General features: G+C 46.5%; 1 protein-coding gene across 2 annotated transcripts; it reads right to left on the bottom strand.

The window, feature by feature from the left end:
* Positions 1-208: 208 nt before the first annotated feature.
* POPDC2 (popeye domain cAMP effector 2) lies at positions 209-16,011 on the bottom strand (the record flags this gene model as incomplete). 2 transcript variants are annotated; one of them, XM_079704422.1, is made up of 4 exons in its annotated part: positions 209-294; positions 5,388-5,799; positions 11,323-11,431; positions 15,521-16,011. In XM_079704422.1, the coding sequence occupies 4 exons, from the start codon at positions 16,009-16,011 to the stop codon at positions 209-211; spliced, it is 1,098 nt and encodes a 365-aa protein (XP_079560548.1). The 2 variants fall into 2 exon arrangements, with proteins under 2 accessions (XP_079560548.1, XP_079560547.1); XM_079704421.1 differs by lacking the exon at positions 209-294 and having other exon boundaries at positions 5,290-5,799.
* Positions 16,012-16,312: the final 301 nt, after the last annotated feature.

The following is a 16,312-nucleotide window of genomic DNA, read 5'->3' as shown; positions in this document are numbered from 1 at the left end:
TGGATGCCTTCTTTGGGAAGGAAGCCTGGTGAAGGCAAAGTTCTAAAAGTCACTCGGGGGCCTTGGTGTGGCTGCAGCACTTTAGCATCTTCTGTGTCTGCTCCGACCTTGCCTGTGAGCCTTCCAGTGGGTGAGAAGAAGCGTGTGCACACGAGTGACCTTCCTGTGAGGATTAATGTGGCCAGAGAAAAGGATGGTCCATTGATCCTTACAGTTCAGGAGTCAGAGTTGGAGCCAAGGGGGCCCGTCCCCTGGACATAACTTGAGAGTAGCTCTGGAGAGGAGTTCTAGAAGCTGTGGAAAGACAGGGGAAGGATTTCAGCACTGTGGCTCCAGATAGCTTGCATAACTTCACAGGGTTCTTTTCACGTCTTTTTTTCCTCTACCGGTTCCCAATATTTTAACTGTACCCAATGCCTAACATAACAGGGGCAGATGTATCTTTGAATCATCTCCTTCTAGAATATAAGGGTGAGTCAGCTTTGAAGTTATATAGTCCAGTCCTCTCATTTTATACGAGAAGAGACCAAGAGATCAACTTCGGTTGCTTCCTATGAAGAATCTATACACTTCCTATGAAGAATCCTACCTAACATTATGGAATGAGTTCTCAAAAATCTGCATAGAAAATCGGTGAGCTTTATAAAACCCTGTCTTTTATTTTTACAAAGAGAGGGATAGGTAAATGAGGCCTGTAAAAACAGAAGTAGAAGAATAACCTGGGGGTGGGCCCTGGTTGTAGGCTGCTGGGATCCCGAGGGCAGGGAGGGAACTGCTGCCTCTAACTTACCTGCCTGAACATGGAGCCTTGGCAGGTCGAGTAGAGCTACCATCTAGAGACCCAGACCCTGAGGCCCCAGGCAGCCCTGCCATGCCACCTTCAAGGGCAAGTCTTCTGCCCCAGGAGGCTTTCTAGTGGTTCTGGGAGAAACATGCTATTTAACAATAACTGACAGCTAACTAAGCACCTTGCGGCCACTTTCGAGGGAAAGAGCCTGAATATAGTGTGACAGTGATCAGTCTCTCCTGGGCAAATAAAACAGGTGAAGGTCTGGCTATAGCTTAGTTATTCAGGGGCCAAGGAGCTAGTGTGTGCTTTCTTTAGATCACCACCTTTTTGCTGTTCCTTTTGTTGTCAGGGGATCCTATCAGCTGCTACCTTCCTTGGAATACCAGACTGGAGGAAAAAGATGGGAAATCATGTATCTCAGAGGAGGAGGGGTCGGGAGCGGAAGAGAGAAGCAGGGGCAGCGTGGGGAGGAGTTTGTTAAATAATTCTATACAGAACAGAATTTTAAAATACCTTATACGTTAAACTAGTGCTTTATAGCTTACAATTTGCCTTTGTATACTTTATCTCATTTACTCCCCACAGCAACCTGGTAAGGTAGACAGAGGCTACCTATCTACTTATCAGTAGGTATTAATTATCTATGAGACTACTAGCCCTGTTTTGCAGATGAGGAACTGCTCTGGAAGGTGGTTAACTGGCAGGACTAGAGTCACATCTTAGAATCACAGAATCATAGCATCACGGAGTTAGAAGGCACCTTAATAGCAATAACCTAAGGCATCCTTCTCTCAGAGCTTGAATCACCTTAAAAAAACCTCTGAGAAGATTTCTTCCGATCCCTATTTGAATTCTTCCAGTGACGAGTAACTCGCTACTCCTTGAGGCAAATCCATTGTTAATACTGAGCTAAAATCCTCTCGTTATAGCTTTCAGCCCTTAATTCATTTCTGTCCTCAAGAACTTCACCAAATTAAGGGAAATTGTAATTCCCCTTCTTTTCAAAATTCGAAGGTATTACTCTTGTCCATCTCTTGCAGATTAAGCATCTTACATTCTTCCAACTGTTACTCATGATTACTCATAATGTGATTACCTGGCACAGTGCCTGAAATACACAGTGGATACTCAGTGAATGTTTGTTGAATTGGTTCTCTGGCCTTGGTATTTTGTCCTGGTCCTGGCCTCTTTCCTTGACCACAATTAGCTTCCATGTTGTAATCTGTTTCTCATTTGTTTGTTTATTTAAATAATAGAGAGAAAGGAAACAATATATAGTATTTACTTTCAAACCACAAAGTCTTCAGAACAACTTGAAAACATAAGCAAAATGGCCCAAATTTCAGACAGCTTTCAGTTAATTTGTGATAATGGACTCATTATCTGACTTAACTGACCACTTCAGAGATGCATTCATTGAGCATCTCCTTTAAGTAAGACATCAAGTAGAGCATTGTGGAATGTGTTCATAGTATTAACTGGAAAGATTCTAGTGAACGCAGGGTTAATTTGAGGTCTAACTGTAAGACCCTGCATGAATACATTATCCAACAGCACTGCTTTGCATGTTAAAAAAAGTAGCACCCAATTGTGGATAATTCTGGGCACCACCAAACTGAAAAATGTGCTCTCTTCAAAAATAAGCTCCAGTAGAACCTCTGACTATTTTTAGTTGGTCTTAAATTGGCTTGGTATGAGGGACAAGCGCTGGCGTCAGTGTGATGAAGCTGTGTCCTGACAATGCAGAATCCAGTCAGCTTCATGCCTCTTATGTAAGTGCTGGGCGGGGATGAGTAGCAATGAGCTTACAACTTTGGTCATTGAAGAGCCAGGGACTAGATGGTGAATTGTGCCCTGCTTTAGAAAGGAAACAAGTAAATTGCTACCAATCACGAGGGACTATGCTTATTCATTACAGTAATAACCCTAAAAGGAGTTTGATGGCAAATAAGTCAAACCAAACACCCTAAAACACAATTCGAGGAAAAGGTCTCTGGGTTAACTTATCCCATTATCACAGACTAAATTGAAAGCCATCTAAAATTTGGCCGATTTGATCACGTTTTCAAGTTGTTCTGAAAACTCTGTGGAAGTAAACAATGTGTTTTTCCCTTACTTAAGCCAGAGAACATTTAAAAACCTACTCTCTTTATACTACAAATACTAGTACTTTAGAAAGTTAGTTATGTTAGCAGTTTTCTCATCTTGAGCCTCAGAAAAGGCTGAATTTGGAAAGAGGCCTATTATGCAATAGTATTAAGGGTGGAGGACCTGGGAGATGGAGTCGTGACCGCCCTGCACATAAGCATCTGCACTGTCATCACGTGGTAGGTGATAGTCTCTTCACAGGTACAGAATGGAGAGAACTCCTAGTCAAGCAGGACCTACCACCCAGCAGAGGGAGGAGGACAGTCCCAAGTCACAAGAGAAATCATAGAGAAATACAGCAGCAAGTTCTTGCTGGAAGACACGCTGATGTCCTGGGGCTTGTGTCCATTATACTGTTGACTGGCTGCTTCTCTTTCCTCCTCTGAACAGCACATCCTTTGCCTTCTCACATAAACCCAGGAGGGCCTTTGGGGGCCAGCTGGGCCAACACACTCACATGAAGAAAGTGAGGTTCAGTGAGGTTGTGTGGTTTGCAGTCAGTAGCAGAGCCAGACATAGCAGCCAGGACTTCGGGCTCCCGGTGTGGGTCTCTTTCTTGTTTACAACCCCGCCTGCCTCTTAACGTTTGGGATAACTCATGCATAAGGTGTGTAGCCATCAAAGGTGGGAATTTTCACACCTTCACTTGAATGGTTTTCTTTATAGGCAGAGGGAGAGGTACTGATCTTGGAAGAGTCAGGATTAAAAACTAAGTTGGGGATACAGGGCAGCTTAGGAAGAAGAAGAAACAGAGCAAAATAGGAAGTGGGGCAAATGGGAAGAAGGCAACAGAGAGATAAAAACAGCAACAGTAAAATGGGGAAGACATGGAGGACAAATATGGAGAGGGGAAGTTAACCGAGAAGAAGAAACAGGCCTTTTTCTTCTTAAGAGCAGCAAACTGAGGGAACCAAGGACTGAGCAGAAGTCAGAAGGAAGGGAGAAAGGGAACAAATGGAGCCAGGAAAAGAGAAGAAAGCCAGGAAGAACATGAGGACACAGGGAGCTGCTGTGAGTTCAGAGTGTGTGCAGGTGGGTAGGTGTGTTGGACAAAGAGAGGGACCCACAGGACAGAATCCATATGCACTGGTGGGGGTGGGCGAGTAGGGCACAGTGGGAAGGAGGCAATAGCAGAGGACAACACAAATGGAGGAGGTCAAGAAAGTGATCTCGGGTGCTAGACGCTGGTTGTAAGGACTCTGCTTCCATAGATTATCAATTCCACACTTACGAAACCAAATAGCTAACCTTTTATCATTTGCCTCTCTTGCCTCTTTCATTATTTATATGACTTGCTTTTCAAAATATACAAACATTCACTTACTTACCTCAAGTACCCTAAATGCCTTCCTCACTGAACTAGTTTCTTGGGAAAATAGTCAGTGTTTCCTAAAGAATGATTAATCTCTTAGCTAACCCTCCCCCACCTTGGAAATGCCTTCCAAATTGGGAACAGTGGGATTTTCCTCAGGAAAAGCCAGGCCTGCACCATGGTTGGCTGGAGTCCTAGAGGGATAAGTCACACAGCATTGTGAGAGCAGCCAGGGGGAAAATGAAAGCAGTTACCCAGAACTGCTCAGCACACACTTTCTTGTACACTCTCCTAAGGTGTGAGGGAAATCCTGCATGTTAGTCCCACCCAGATTATGCCCACTCTACCTCCCGCAGGTGTGGTTTTCTGGGAAAGTCACCCTATCATAGTAATAGTCAGTCACAGCAGTGTCCAGTCCTGTGCCTGAGCAAATAACACACTTTCCACTGGCCCAGAGGAGAGCAAGGTGGGGACATTTTCCTCCCAGAGTCATTAGCCTCTAATCACAAGCCTCTTCGAAATACTCGATGTTAACAGAGGTACCTGTCCAATCCAGGCTAAATAATGACTGCTTTCCAGAGCTGACTATATGCCAAGAAGAACCATTAGGAATTAGAACCATGCCAGCTTTTTAAAAAATCCTTTAAAATGCATGCCACAAATAAAATCCCCTTTAGTCTTAGCTGTGGCCTTAGTTATTAGCACAACCTTGCAAAAAAAATTAGCAACCTATGTACTTGCTCAAAATGTTGACCAGCCAGCCCACTTTCAAAAATGCAATCACACTTAATAAGGGATGAGTTAAAAAAAATTTTTTTTTACACTCTCATGCTTTGCATGCGCCAGGAGTGAGTTGCTATCTGCAGGGTTGGGTTAATGCCACTTTCTGGGAATCCTCGGGAGGACAGGCTCCATGAAACGATTTTTTTGCCCTTACAAACCCAGTTAAGGCCAGCTGTTGGCAAGAAAGTGGCAGCTGCCTTCTGAGTACTTACACAGGATCCTGAGCCCGGCAGCTGTGCCCATGTTAGTTCTCCCCTCACCTCATGTACTCCCCATCACTCTGATAATCCATGAACGATTCTGATCCCGACACCTCCTCAAAATCCTCCAGCACCAGACTGGTAGAGTCCTCACCCAGGACGCTGCTGTCGGGCCTGGACATCCTGACCCAGGGAGGAGGTGCAGGAGGGTTGGTGGCCGCTGGAGGTGGGGAGCTAGGGGGTGTTTGCTGGACAGATGTGGGCAGGGCCTGAGGAGAGGGGGATGCGGCAGGCTCACGGACGTCCTTGTCATCCTTCTGAGACTCTGGTCCTGCATCTGTGGCAGCAGGCCCTAGGACGTGGTAGAGGCTGGGGAGACGGATGTCGAAGCACAGCCCAAACTTAGCAAAGAGCTTGTCATTGAGAGCGTAGAGCTTCTCCGAGATGTCATAGCCCAGCAGGGCCGAGAAGAGGCGAGAGATGTATCGCTGTTTGGCCAGAAGGAGGTGGAGACTTTTCCGGGGCCAGGAAATATAGCTACATTCAGTCTCGGCTGTCAGAGTGACCTGAGAGGGGTCAGGAGCAGAGAGTAAAGGTTGAAACTAGAAAATGTGTCCATGCTTAGCACAGAGAAATATAGCGTTTACTTGGCAAACTGCTGCACTTTTCCTGAAGAAGCTGTGGAAGTAGCTCTCCATGGCCTTGCCTGGAAGAGGTCCTATGACTGACGTTTACTGCGTGCACTGACACGACAGGGGTGGGGGGTGGTTGTGTGTGTGTGTGGAGGGTGCTCTTGTCAGGAGCCCTGAGATCAGCCCTTCACTCGCTGGGCCCTCACCTCCTGGAGCCTCAGTGTCCACCTCCAGTCTCCTCAGCTGTCCTACTCTGTGTCCCATGGCTGATCTCACTAATGGCTGCAGAAGGTTCTGAGCCTGCTGTGATTACAGGAGAGAAAAAGGGCCTCCTAGCGCTCGGAAGAAAGGTCAGGATGCTGATGACAGGTTTTTTTAAGGATAAAAAGAGATAATATATTGGAATGGGGACACAAAAAAGAGTTGGAAAGAATTTCAGTGAGAGAAGAGCCAGGCTGCATCCAGTGGACAGAATGCTGGCTTGGGATTCAAGCCCATGAGCTGCTCTTGACTTGGGCCCTACAAGTAACCAAATGGATCCGATGACTGAAGTCAGCAAAAGGGCACAGGGGAAGAGGAACTCTTTTTTTGGGATTGGGGGGGCCGCCACCTTGCGGCATGCGGGATCTTAGTTCCCCGACCAGGGATCAAACCCGTGCCCCCTGCATTGGAAGCACAGAGTCTTAACCACTGGACCTCCAGGGAAGTCCCAAGAGGAACTCTTAAGAGCACAAAGTAGAAGGACACCCCACTCTCCATTTATTTAGACATCTAGAAATTTCTGGGCACTCGCTATGTGCCCATGATACAAAGCTAAGTTACACTTGCAGGGTCAATAACGTGTGCCCAGCACAGAGTAGGTGCTTGATAAACCTTGTTAAAACAATGATGGTAAAGCTAGGTTTCAAATGAAGACATGCTTAGGCTAGTAAAGGAAAAGGGTGTGGAATCAATTCTTTATACTCTGGCCATAATACTTTAAACGTGAGCAGGTTGGCAGAGCTCAAGATGAAGATTTGTGATTTGAGACAGTGGAAATGAGGAGGAGGAGGATAGCAGCTGACATTTACTGAGAGGCGACCACATGTTGGCATTGTGTTAAATCCTTTATGTGGGTCGTCTCATTAAAGGTAGGGTTGGCTTTCCAAACATTCTTTGTTAGAGATCATATAAAATCCTTTTATTTCTTTGCCTCCAGAATTCCTCCTCCCCTCCCCTCAATCATCAGCACTGAAGTCAGGGCTCTAAATTAACTCATCAAGACCAGAAACCAGTTTCAAGTTCTGGCTTTACCACTTTACTAGCTGTGTGACATCAGATGAATTGCTTAATCTCTCTGGGTTTGTTGCCTCATGGGAAAGAATTATTACTCACAATCCATCCATTACTAATTTGGTTCAGCAAGTAATTGTCACATCTGCCATAACCTGTACTTTCGATGTACTTAGTAACAATTCCCAAACAAGAAATAAGTGTGCTGCACGTGAAGTGGGTGTGCGTAAGAGCTAATCTGGACGCAAGCAGCGTCCTCAAAGCTGAACACAGAGACCGTGGGCATTCTTGTGAACATGCTGTTACTTCTTCCATCTTAAAATGAATCAAAATTTTAAAATTAAAATCCTTTTTCTTCACTTCACTTCCTTGACTAGCTAACACTCCATTGATTTGCTCTCCTTTTCAGCAAAGCTCCATGAAAAAGTTGTCTATACTTGCTGTTACCAATTCCTCTTGCACTCTCTCTTCAGCCAGCAAGGCTTTGCCCCAGTGGTCCACAAACTATTCCTGGCAAGGTCACCAATGACCTCTACATTGCTGAGTCTGACAATCAGTTTTCATAGCTTTCAGTCTCTCCTCTTTGATACTCTTTACTTGGTTCCCAGGATGCCATACTCTCCTGGTATAATCTCCTGATTGGTCCCTTTCAGCTTCCTTTGCTGCTTCCTCTTTTCCCCTCCAAATTCTAAACACTAGAGTATCCCAGGGTTAATGGATTCTTGAACCCCCTTTCTGTCTACACGCACTCACTTGGTGATCTTGTCCGATTCAATGGCTTTAAATATCATCTGTGTGCTACGACTTCCAGACTTATGTCTCAAGCTCAGACCTTGTTCCTTAATTCCAGACTCAGATATGCAACTGCCTATGCAGTGTCTCTGTTTAAATGTCCATAGATGACACAAATCTAACACTCCCCAAACTGGACTTCCTCTCTTCTCACAAAGACGATACTATCGTAGCCTTCCTTATCTCAGTTGATAGCAGCTCCATCCTTCCAGTTGCTCAGGTCAAAAGTCTTAGAGGTTTTCTTAATGCTCTTTCTCTCATGCACTACATCCGATGCGTTAGGGAATCCTTTTGTCTCTATCTAGAAAATATACTCTCTGGCCCCTGACGATGTGGCTCCATATCACCTTTCTGACTTCCTCTCCTACTATTCTCTCCCCTCCCTCTCTCTGTTCCAGCCACATTGGCCTCCCTTCTGAACCTCAAACATGCTAGTCCTTCCCACCACCCAGCTTTTGCCTCTGTCTAGTATGCTGTTCCCCCTGATATTCTCAGAGCTCACACTACCAATCACTTCAGGTCTTTGCTCAAATATCGCCCATTCAACAAAGACTTCCATGAACACCCCATTTAAAATTGCAACTACGTTGACCCTTGAGCAACACGGGTTTGAACTGCGTGTGTCCATTTAAATGGGGATTTTTTAAAATAGTAAATACTAAAGTACTACACATCGGCCGGTTGGTTGAATCTGAGGATGTGGAACCCCAGATATGGGGGAACATATATTTGGCAGTTGGACTATAAATTATACGTGGATTTTCTACTGCGTGAAGGGTTGGCGCCGCTACCTCCTGTGTTGTTCAAGGGTCAACTATATCTCTCCCTTAATTACACTACTCTATTTTTTTTTTACTAGAAGTTATTATCTTTTAACATATTACATAATTTACTTATTCATTATGTCTATGGCTTATTTTTTGTCTCCCCTACTAGAATGTAAATAGCATGAAGGCAGGGACCTTCTTCTGTTCTGTTGACTGATATATTCCGAGCACCTTTAATAGTGCCCAGGTGAGAATTCCCTGGCGGTCCAGTGGTTAGGACTCTGCGCTTCCACTGCAGGGGGCACAGGTTCAATCCCTGGTTGGGGAACTAAGATCCCACATGCCACATGGCATGGCCAAAAAGAAAAAAAAAAGATAGTGCCCAGGTTACAATAACTGCTCAATAAATACTACGGAAGTGAATGAATGAAATCAGGTGAAGACTACCAATCTTGTATGTTGCAAAACAACTTGATGTCATTTTCTCATGTCCTATGTAAAATCCTTCCTAAAAGTCTTCAGGAAACCAATGGTTTGACTGATTCCCACATACACATGCACATGTCTGTAATAAAGTTTTGACCAGCTCTTTCTTTAATCCTCACCTTCGAAGCTGGTTGAATGGATTAAATAAGCTGATGTACGTAAAGAGACCTTGGGTCCAGTAAAACGTGATGCAAGTTGGAGAAATAATGCTGATTTTTGTGTGATCCCTCCCATGCTATGTTCTTGGTGACTAATGAGAGGGTCACAGTGCTTAACAGTCAATAAATTCTTAATTGAATTCTTGAGAGGTGTGATGGAATGTTGATTCCCTTGTGGTAAACTTAGTAAGTATTATGATTCAGTCACTGTGGATTCCCTGTTAGTCAACAAAGACTATGCAATTGCAAAGGGAAGGACAAGATGAACTACAACCCGAGACAACACTTGACATTTGCAAAGAGGAAATGGGACTTCACAGAGCCAAGAGCAAATATGTGGATCTCATTGCTCCCAATGGGGAAGCATGCTAAAAATACAAATGGGAGAAATACGACAGTCCCTACATCCCTCTCAGATGACTGAGAGGCCATCTGCGGTCACAGCCCTTCCTTTCAAGCATAACTTAGGGGAGGACGCCCGGCTTATCCACCACCTGTTTCTCAGTTTCAGTGTCAGAAACAGAGCCTGGTCTGGCTGGCTCAGGACCTGACTCAGGCCTCCTGAAGGTTCTTATGGTCCTGGGAGGGTTCTCAAAGGAGACTGCTAGGTGGCTTGGAGAGGACGTGAGTGTGTGGTGGGTGAGGCACGTTCAGAGGGGATCTGTGGCTGGTGGTCTAGGCAGTGGGATCAGGATTGCCTCTCAGGCTCTGTCCTCACAGAGTCAGGAGTCAGGGTGGGGCGGAAGCAGGCCCAGCCAGGTGGCATTGCCTGGCATGTGTCTATTCTGGGGTTGGCTCGAATGCTCGCCTGAGGGACTCCCTGATAGAACTGGTAGGAGACACAGGGAACCCAGTACTGGCAAACTATCTGGACAGAGGAGTCCCTATAATGGTGGGTATGTGTAAACTCCACTCTCCTGGTAATCCTCCCATTTTAAAAAAGAATAGAAATAGTAGTGTCAGGCCACTTGGCTTTGCCACTTTCTAGATGAAGACCTTGGGCAAATTACTTGAGGTTTCTAAGCCTTAGTTCCCTCATCTGTTAAACATGTTAATGGACGGTTGTGAGAATCAATAAGGCAATAAAATAGGTAGTGCCTGCCACGTGCTAGCCATTCAGTAGGTGAGAACTACAAAGAAGGTAACTGAAATCTGAAGGACTGGCAGAGAAGAGAGGAGGGCTCTAGCAGCCAGGCCCTGAACTTGGAGTGTGTATGTGATGTCCTCTGGAGCCCTGAGACACCAACTGCCCACTGCCGAGCCAGTTCAGTGAACCTTTACTGAACACCTACTACTGTGCACAAGGAGCCTGAAGATGGAGAGGAGAGCCCAGATTTCTACCTCAAGGAGTTTACTATGCGAAAGACAGAAAGGAAACCAAATCGCTAGAGACATGTGCGCAGTCAGCATGGTAAAAGGAATAGAAGAGGCACGTAGGCAGTGTGAGGGCGGGGCGGGGCGGGGGAAGCTGGTGAGGTCAGCCTGGGCAGGCCTCAGAGGAAGTGAGATGCCGTAGCCTCCTCTGGATGAGGAAAGTGCATTTCAGATAGAACCGACAGTAGGAGCCAAGACATGGCCATTGCAAAACAATGTGGTGTGTTTAGAGAAGAACTAGTAGTTCCGTAGGGCTGGTATGAGCAGGAACTGTGAGGAAGGAAGGGGCTGGAGATGTGGCTGGTTGTCACTAAAGGTCTTAAGTTACTCCCTAAGGAGTGTGGGCTTTTATCTTGTGGTCACTGGGGTCTTCTGGAAGAGTTTTAGGCATAGGAGTGACATAGCCCCCCTTTCAGGGGTCTGCACCTCCCTACCCCACCCTTCCTCTGCCAGGCACTTTTTCCACAGGAGGAGAGTGCTCCCACCCCGAGCATCATATTGGCAGTGGTTCAAATGACAGATGTAAGAGGGGAAAGATGGAGGCAGGGATATTGCTGGGTTACAGTGGGATGGTCTTGGGGTGGTGCTGCCATGGGGCTCCCTATTACCTGGAAGACCCCCTCCGCAGAGGGATGTAGCGATTCCCACTCGGGAGAGTCCATGAACTGGTAAGGAAAGATGTAGTGCAGAAACTGCCCGTCCTGGCTCACACGAACCCTGGCAAAGGGAGAGAAGAGACTGTGTGGGAAAAGGGAAGTGGCTACCCAAATCCTCTCCGAAGTCTAAGTTACATGTTAAAAAGTGGAAAATGATTAGGGTCCAGTATGGGCTTTTTCCTCTTTTCCCCAGAAAACTCAGAGTGTCAGCCTCAACCTCTCCTCTAAAGTGAGTTATACTGGGAAAGAAGGTTCCTCTATCAGGCAGAGGGGGCAGATCAAAAAGATCTCTAAGGTACATCCTGTCCATTTGGAAGGAGCTACTGTTCCACTTTTTCTGGAGCTTTATTGGCTAAACAATTATGTATGGAGCACCTTCTGTGTTCCTGGAAATCTGGGAATGTGGAGATGATCTGATCCTTGCCTTTGAAGACGTCACAATTTAGTGGAAGTCACAGGTACATAAATAACTGGCTGTAAGTCAGCGTGTGCTACTGTGGGACAGGAGACTAGAGGACGGAGAGATCTTAGTTCTCTCCACGTGGCAGACTTCTCAAAGATGATATTTGAGCTGAGTTTTGAAGGATGAATAGGATATTGAGAAGCAGATCAGAATGCGGATGGAGATCTGAGAAATCCAGTGTGGAATTCTGTTTTCCAATATCTGCTTTTCCCTTCCTCCATATTAGGAATTTTAGCTGGGTTCATGGCTGCCCGGCTAAACTACATTTCCCTACCCCCCTTGCCGCGAGGTAGAGCCATGTGATTACGTTTTGGCCAAGGGGATATTAGCACTCCACACCTTGCTCCTAGTGAATGCCTAGATATATATGTGTGTGTGCAAATTACCAAAGACCACCACCAATTAATAGATCATTGCGTATAATCTGACAACCTAAAGATGGAAGACAGAAGGGGACGTAGGTCTCAAACCAAGCCCAGGATGTGGTGTCAACCTACACTCTCTGATGGCAGAAACGCACCTGCTCCTACAAGACCTATCAATATGTGTAGATAGCCATCAGAACTTCCCTGAGTAATGAAAGGATACAAGGAAAGATGAAGTGCCGCGTTCTCCTACCTCACAGTCTTCACATATTCTCTCCCCTCCAGCTGCCTCTCTTCCCAATCCCCACCTTCTCCTCAGGCCTCAGCTTAAACATTCCTTCCTCCAGGAAGTCTTGTCTGGCTGCCCCAGGAAAGTTAGGTCCACCGCTTAAATGCTCTCATTGTACTTTGCCTTTCTCCTTGGAAATACTATGTCTGTTATTCACCACTATGTCAAACATGAATTAGTGCCTCTCTTCATACACTGTGAGTACAAGAAAAATATATTTCTTTTTTTTCTTTTTTTGCGGTACGCAGGCCTCTCACTGTGGTGGCCTCTCCCGCTGCGGAGCACAGGCTCTGGACGCGCAGGCTCAGCGGCCATGGCTCACGGGCCCAGCCACTCCGCGGCATGTGGGATCTTCCCGGACCGGGGCACGAACCCGTGTCCCCTGCATTGGCAGGCGGATTCTCAACCACTGCGCCACCAGGGAAGCCCTATTTTTCCTTTTTTAACACAAGATCCCTAGTCCCTAGCCCTCTTCATAAATATTTTTGGAAAAGGGGAGGGAGGAAGGAAGGGAGAAAGGAAAGGAAGAAGGAAGGAACGATCAAACAAATGAACTCACTGTGTCACCATAAATGGGACCAAAACCTCAAAGAAAAGCTTCTCTAACACAGGAAGAAAGACAACAGGAAAGAAATGAGGTTGCTGCCACACACATCAGATCCTCCTGTCCTCTCCCCAGGCAAGGAATCTGGACACCCAAGCAAGCCACTGAGGAGGGACAAGATTTTAGAGTGTGAGTAACATCTAATGAGCCTGCATGACTCCTTGAAGCCATTCACGTTGTATATTGTATCCTTTGTAGTTTGAGTCTCCTCTTCCTTCTTGATCTCCTGGACATCAGGTAATTTCATCCTCCAAGAAGAGCTTAGACAGTTAGTTGCCTCTTCAGGAGTTCATACTTGGGATTGTATATGAGAGAAAATCTCCAACAGTAAGCACAGCTTAACAGGGTGATGAACTTTGAGGAAGTCACTTTGCCTTTCTGAGTCTTGAAAGGGATTGATTGCCTTATGAAAATAAAACAAAAAGAACGTCTGAGATTTCAGCAAAGCGCTCCAGATGAGAGTCTGCACACATGAACTGGGGAGGTCTCCACAAGAAGCCTCCATTTCTTGACATGGAGTTCTTGTCTGCTGCTTTGAGGTGTTTGGTACCTCACCAGCCAAAGGTACGATGATTCTCCTTTAAAGCTGGAGCCTGGTCATATAGACTAGAAGCCCCTTTCCCCAGCTCCAACTTAGCAAAGTTGAGACAGGATGATGTTGAAAGATCTCAAAACAAAACTCTTACTTCAAACCTTGCAAAGCAAGAAAAATATCAAAATTGTCTAATTTTTGACTCAGGTTTTGGATGCTAAGTATAATAGGAAAAGCCACACTGAGAGGGCAAGGCTCCCTCTCCTCTTCACAGGGACGTGGTCTTCTACAAGTTCATGGTAAATCCATTATATAAAAGATACCTGAGCCATACAATAATCCTGATGTATGGTTTATTTTCAGTTCACCCATAAATGAAATGAAACATCACAAAACCTCATAGCTCATTCAACCCAGGACCTCAGACTCCAAACAAAATAAAAACATGTATACATCACACTTTGATTCTATACATTAATACATAAATGCATATTATTACTAGTAGCAGTAGTTGTTGTAGTACCATCATCATCAATGTCAAACTCCTTTCTTTCCCCACTATGGCTGGCGGGCTTATCTGGTTTCTTTCCTTTTTTTTTGGAATCAGACCCTTCTGATTACTTTCTTGTCCTTCTACCACATTCTCCTGGTCTCAAGAAAGCAGGAAAGAGGAAATTAAGGACAAAGCTTTTGAAATACTCTACTTGCTTTCCACAGAGCCAGCCCAAGTACATACCAGGTTAAGATGCTTACTGTCAGATGCTTAGCTCCACATACAAGTCCCACTAGGGCAATATTTCAAAGAAGTCACAATTTCCTACCAACTGTGCAGCACAGAGCTCCATGGTATATTTGTTCAGAAGAGATCAGTCAATGGCCAATGCTTGCATGCAGCCTGACCAGGCATACGGTAATCCTGACAAAGCCCATTTCTGTTAAGGTCTGACTGTCAGCCTCCTTAAAAGGTGTCAGCCAGGTGTCTCCACCATATACTCAAAGAGATACACGTGGGCAACACTACTCCTCCCTCACTGTCTGGCCCGCAGGTTTATAGCACTTTACTTCTTCATCTGTAAGAATCTCAACAGAACAATTGGAAGTGGAAAAGTGGACAAGGGATATTCCTGCTCCATACCTGGGTATATACAGAATGGCTTTACCAGGGCTTCCCTGGTGGCGCAGTGGTTGAGAGTCCGCCTGCCGATGCAAGGGACACGGGTCCGTGCACCGGTCCGGGAAGATCCCACATGCCGCGGAGCGGCTAGGCCCGTGAGCCATGGCCGCTGAGCCTGCGCGTCCGGAGCCTGTGCTCCGCAGCGGGAGAGGCCACAACAGTGAGAGGCCCGCGTACCGCAAACAAACAAACAAACAAAAAGAATGGCTTTACCATAGAATCTGTATGGGATATTCCCCAAGATCTTTGATGCCCTGGAGGGAACAGGGGTTACAGGAAACCCCCTCTGTTTTGGCCCTGTTTCTTGTACATACTTGGCACTTAGCAAATGTTGAATGCATATGGAAGGAATGAATTAATCTTACTGAAATGTCCAGTTTTCCAAAGCTTACAGAGATATTGCTGCAGTTTAGGCATGACATGCTGGCGTGTGTGTGTGGTGTGGTCATTTCAGACCAAGGCTCAAGAAACACTCACCCCACACCTCCCAGCACAAGTGCACACACAATCCTTCCTGCCAACCAAGGCGCCTCATGAGCTAGTTTCCTCATGGAAAATGCTAAGAAAGGGGAAGCAAGCGCATGCTTAGAAAAATCTATTTTGGTTTGTTTGACTTGCCACATCCTTCCTCAGTGGAAGGGACATGAAATGGAAAGGGAGGCACTGGGAAATGAGAAGTGTGGGCGTGGGGAAGAAATGCTGGGCATTGACTGAGCAGCTTACCGGCCAGAAAGCAGCAGGGACAGGCGGTCGATGGGCGTCTCTCCCTCCACGGCGTAGGTCTGCTCCGTGTCCAGAGTCAAGACTTGCTCCTCGCAGCAGCGAACGATCTCCTTGTACGCTGGCAGGGGTACCTGCAGGGGCAGGCACAGCGTCTTGTAGAGGAGCTCGAACTCCTCGGGGAGGGTGTCCTCGCGCAGGCAATACACCAGGTGTGCCAGCTGGAGCACGCAGGCAGTCGCTAGCAGCACGCTCCAGAGGACGATGTCTAGGCCACAGGCGTCAAACCAGCCCCACAGCACACAGCACAGGTAGCCTGTGCCCAGGAAGCCAAAGAGGTAGAAGCACCCATACACCCCGCTGCCCCCCATGAAGCCCAGGAGCAGGAGGCAGGTGGCCAGGTGGTAGACAGCCCCTTCCTGGTCCTGCCTCCAGTCGACGCACAGCGGCCCGCTCCAGAGGAGCTGGCCCACTGCGCTGCCGTTGCTGCTCATCTTCGGGCCTCAAAGCCTGCCGGGCTCTAAGACTGTCCCCACGTGGGAAATTCAGGAAATGGGTTAGCCTGTCCTCTCAGATGTCATCTCACCATTGGCTTCTCCCCACCAGCTCCACCTTTCCTGGGAGGAATGCTTCCAGTAGCTTGGGGGAATGAATGGCAGAACATAATACACTTCATGGAGAACTGAAAACCTTTCTTTCTCTTTCCCTCAGCAAGGCTCTGGCCCTCCCCGCAGAGCTCTGACGAGCGTCCACGGCTCCAAGTTTCTTAGGACAGTCTTCACATTTGGCTCTTGG

This window comes from Hyperoodon ampullatus (genome assembly GCF_949752795.1).
Source record: "Hyperoodon ampullatus genome assembly, chromosome: 5".
In the NCBI taxonomy this organism is placed as follows: Eukaryota; Metazoa; Chordata; class Mammalia; order Artiodactyla; family Ziphiidae; genus Hyperoodon; species Hyperoodon ampullatus.
Note: the sequence above shows the minus strand (reverse complement) of the source record. Positions and strands in the feature narration are given on the sequence as shown.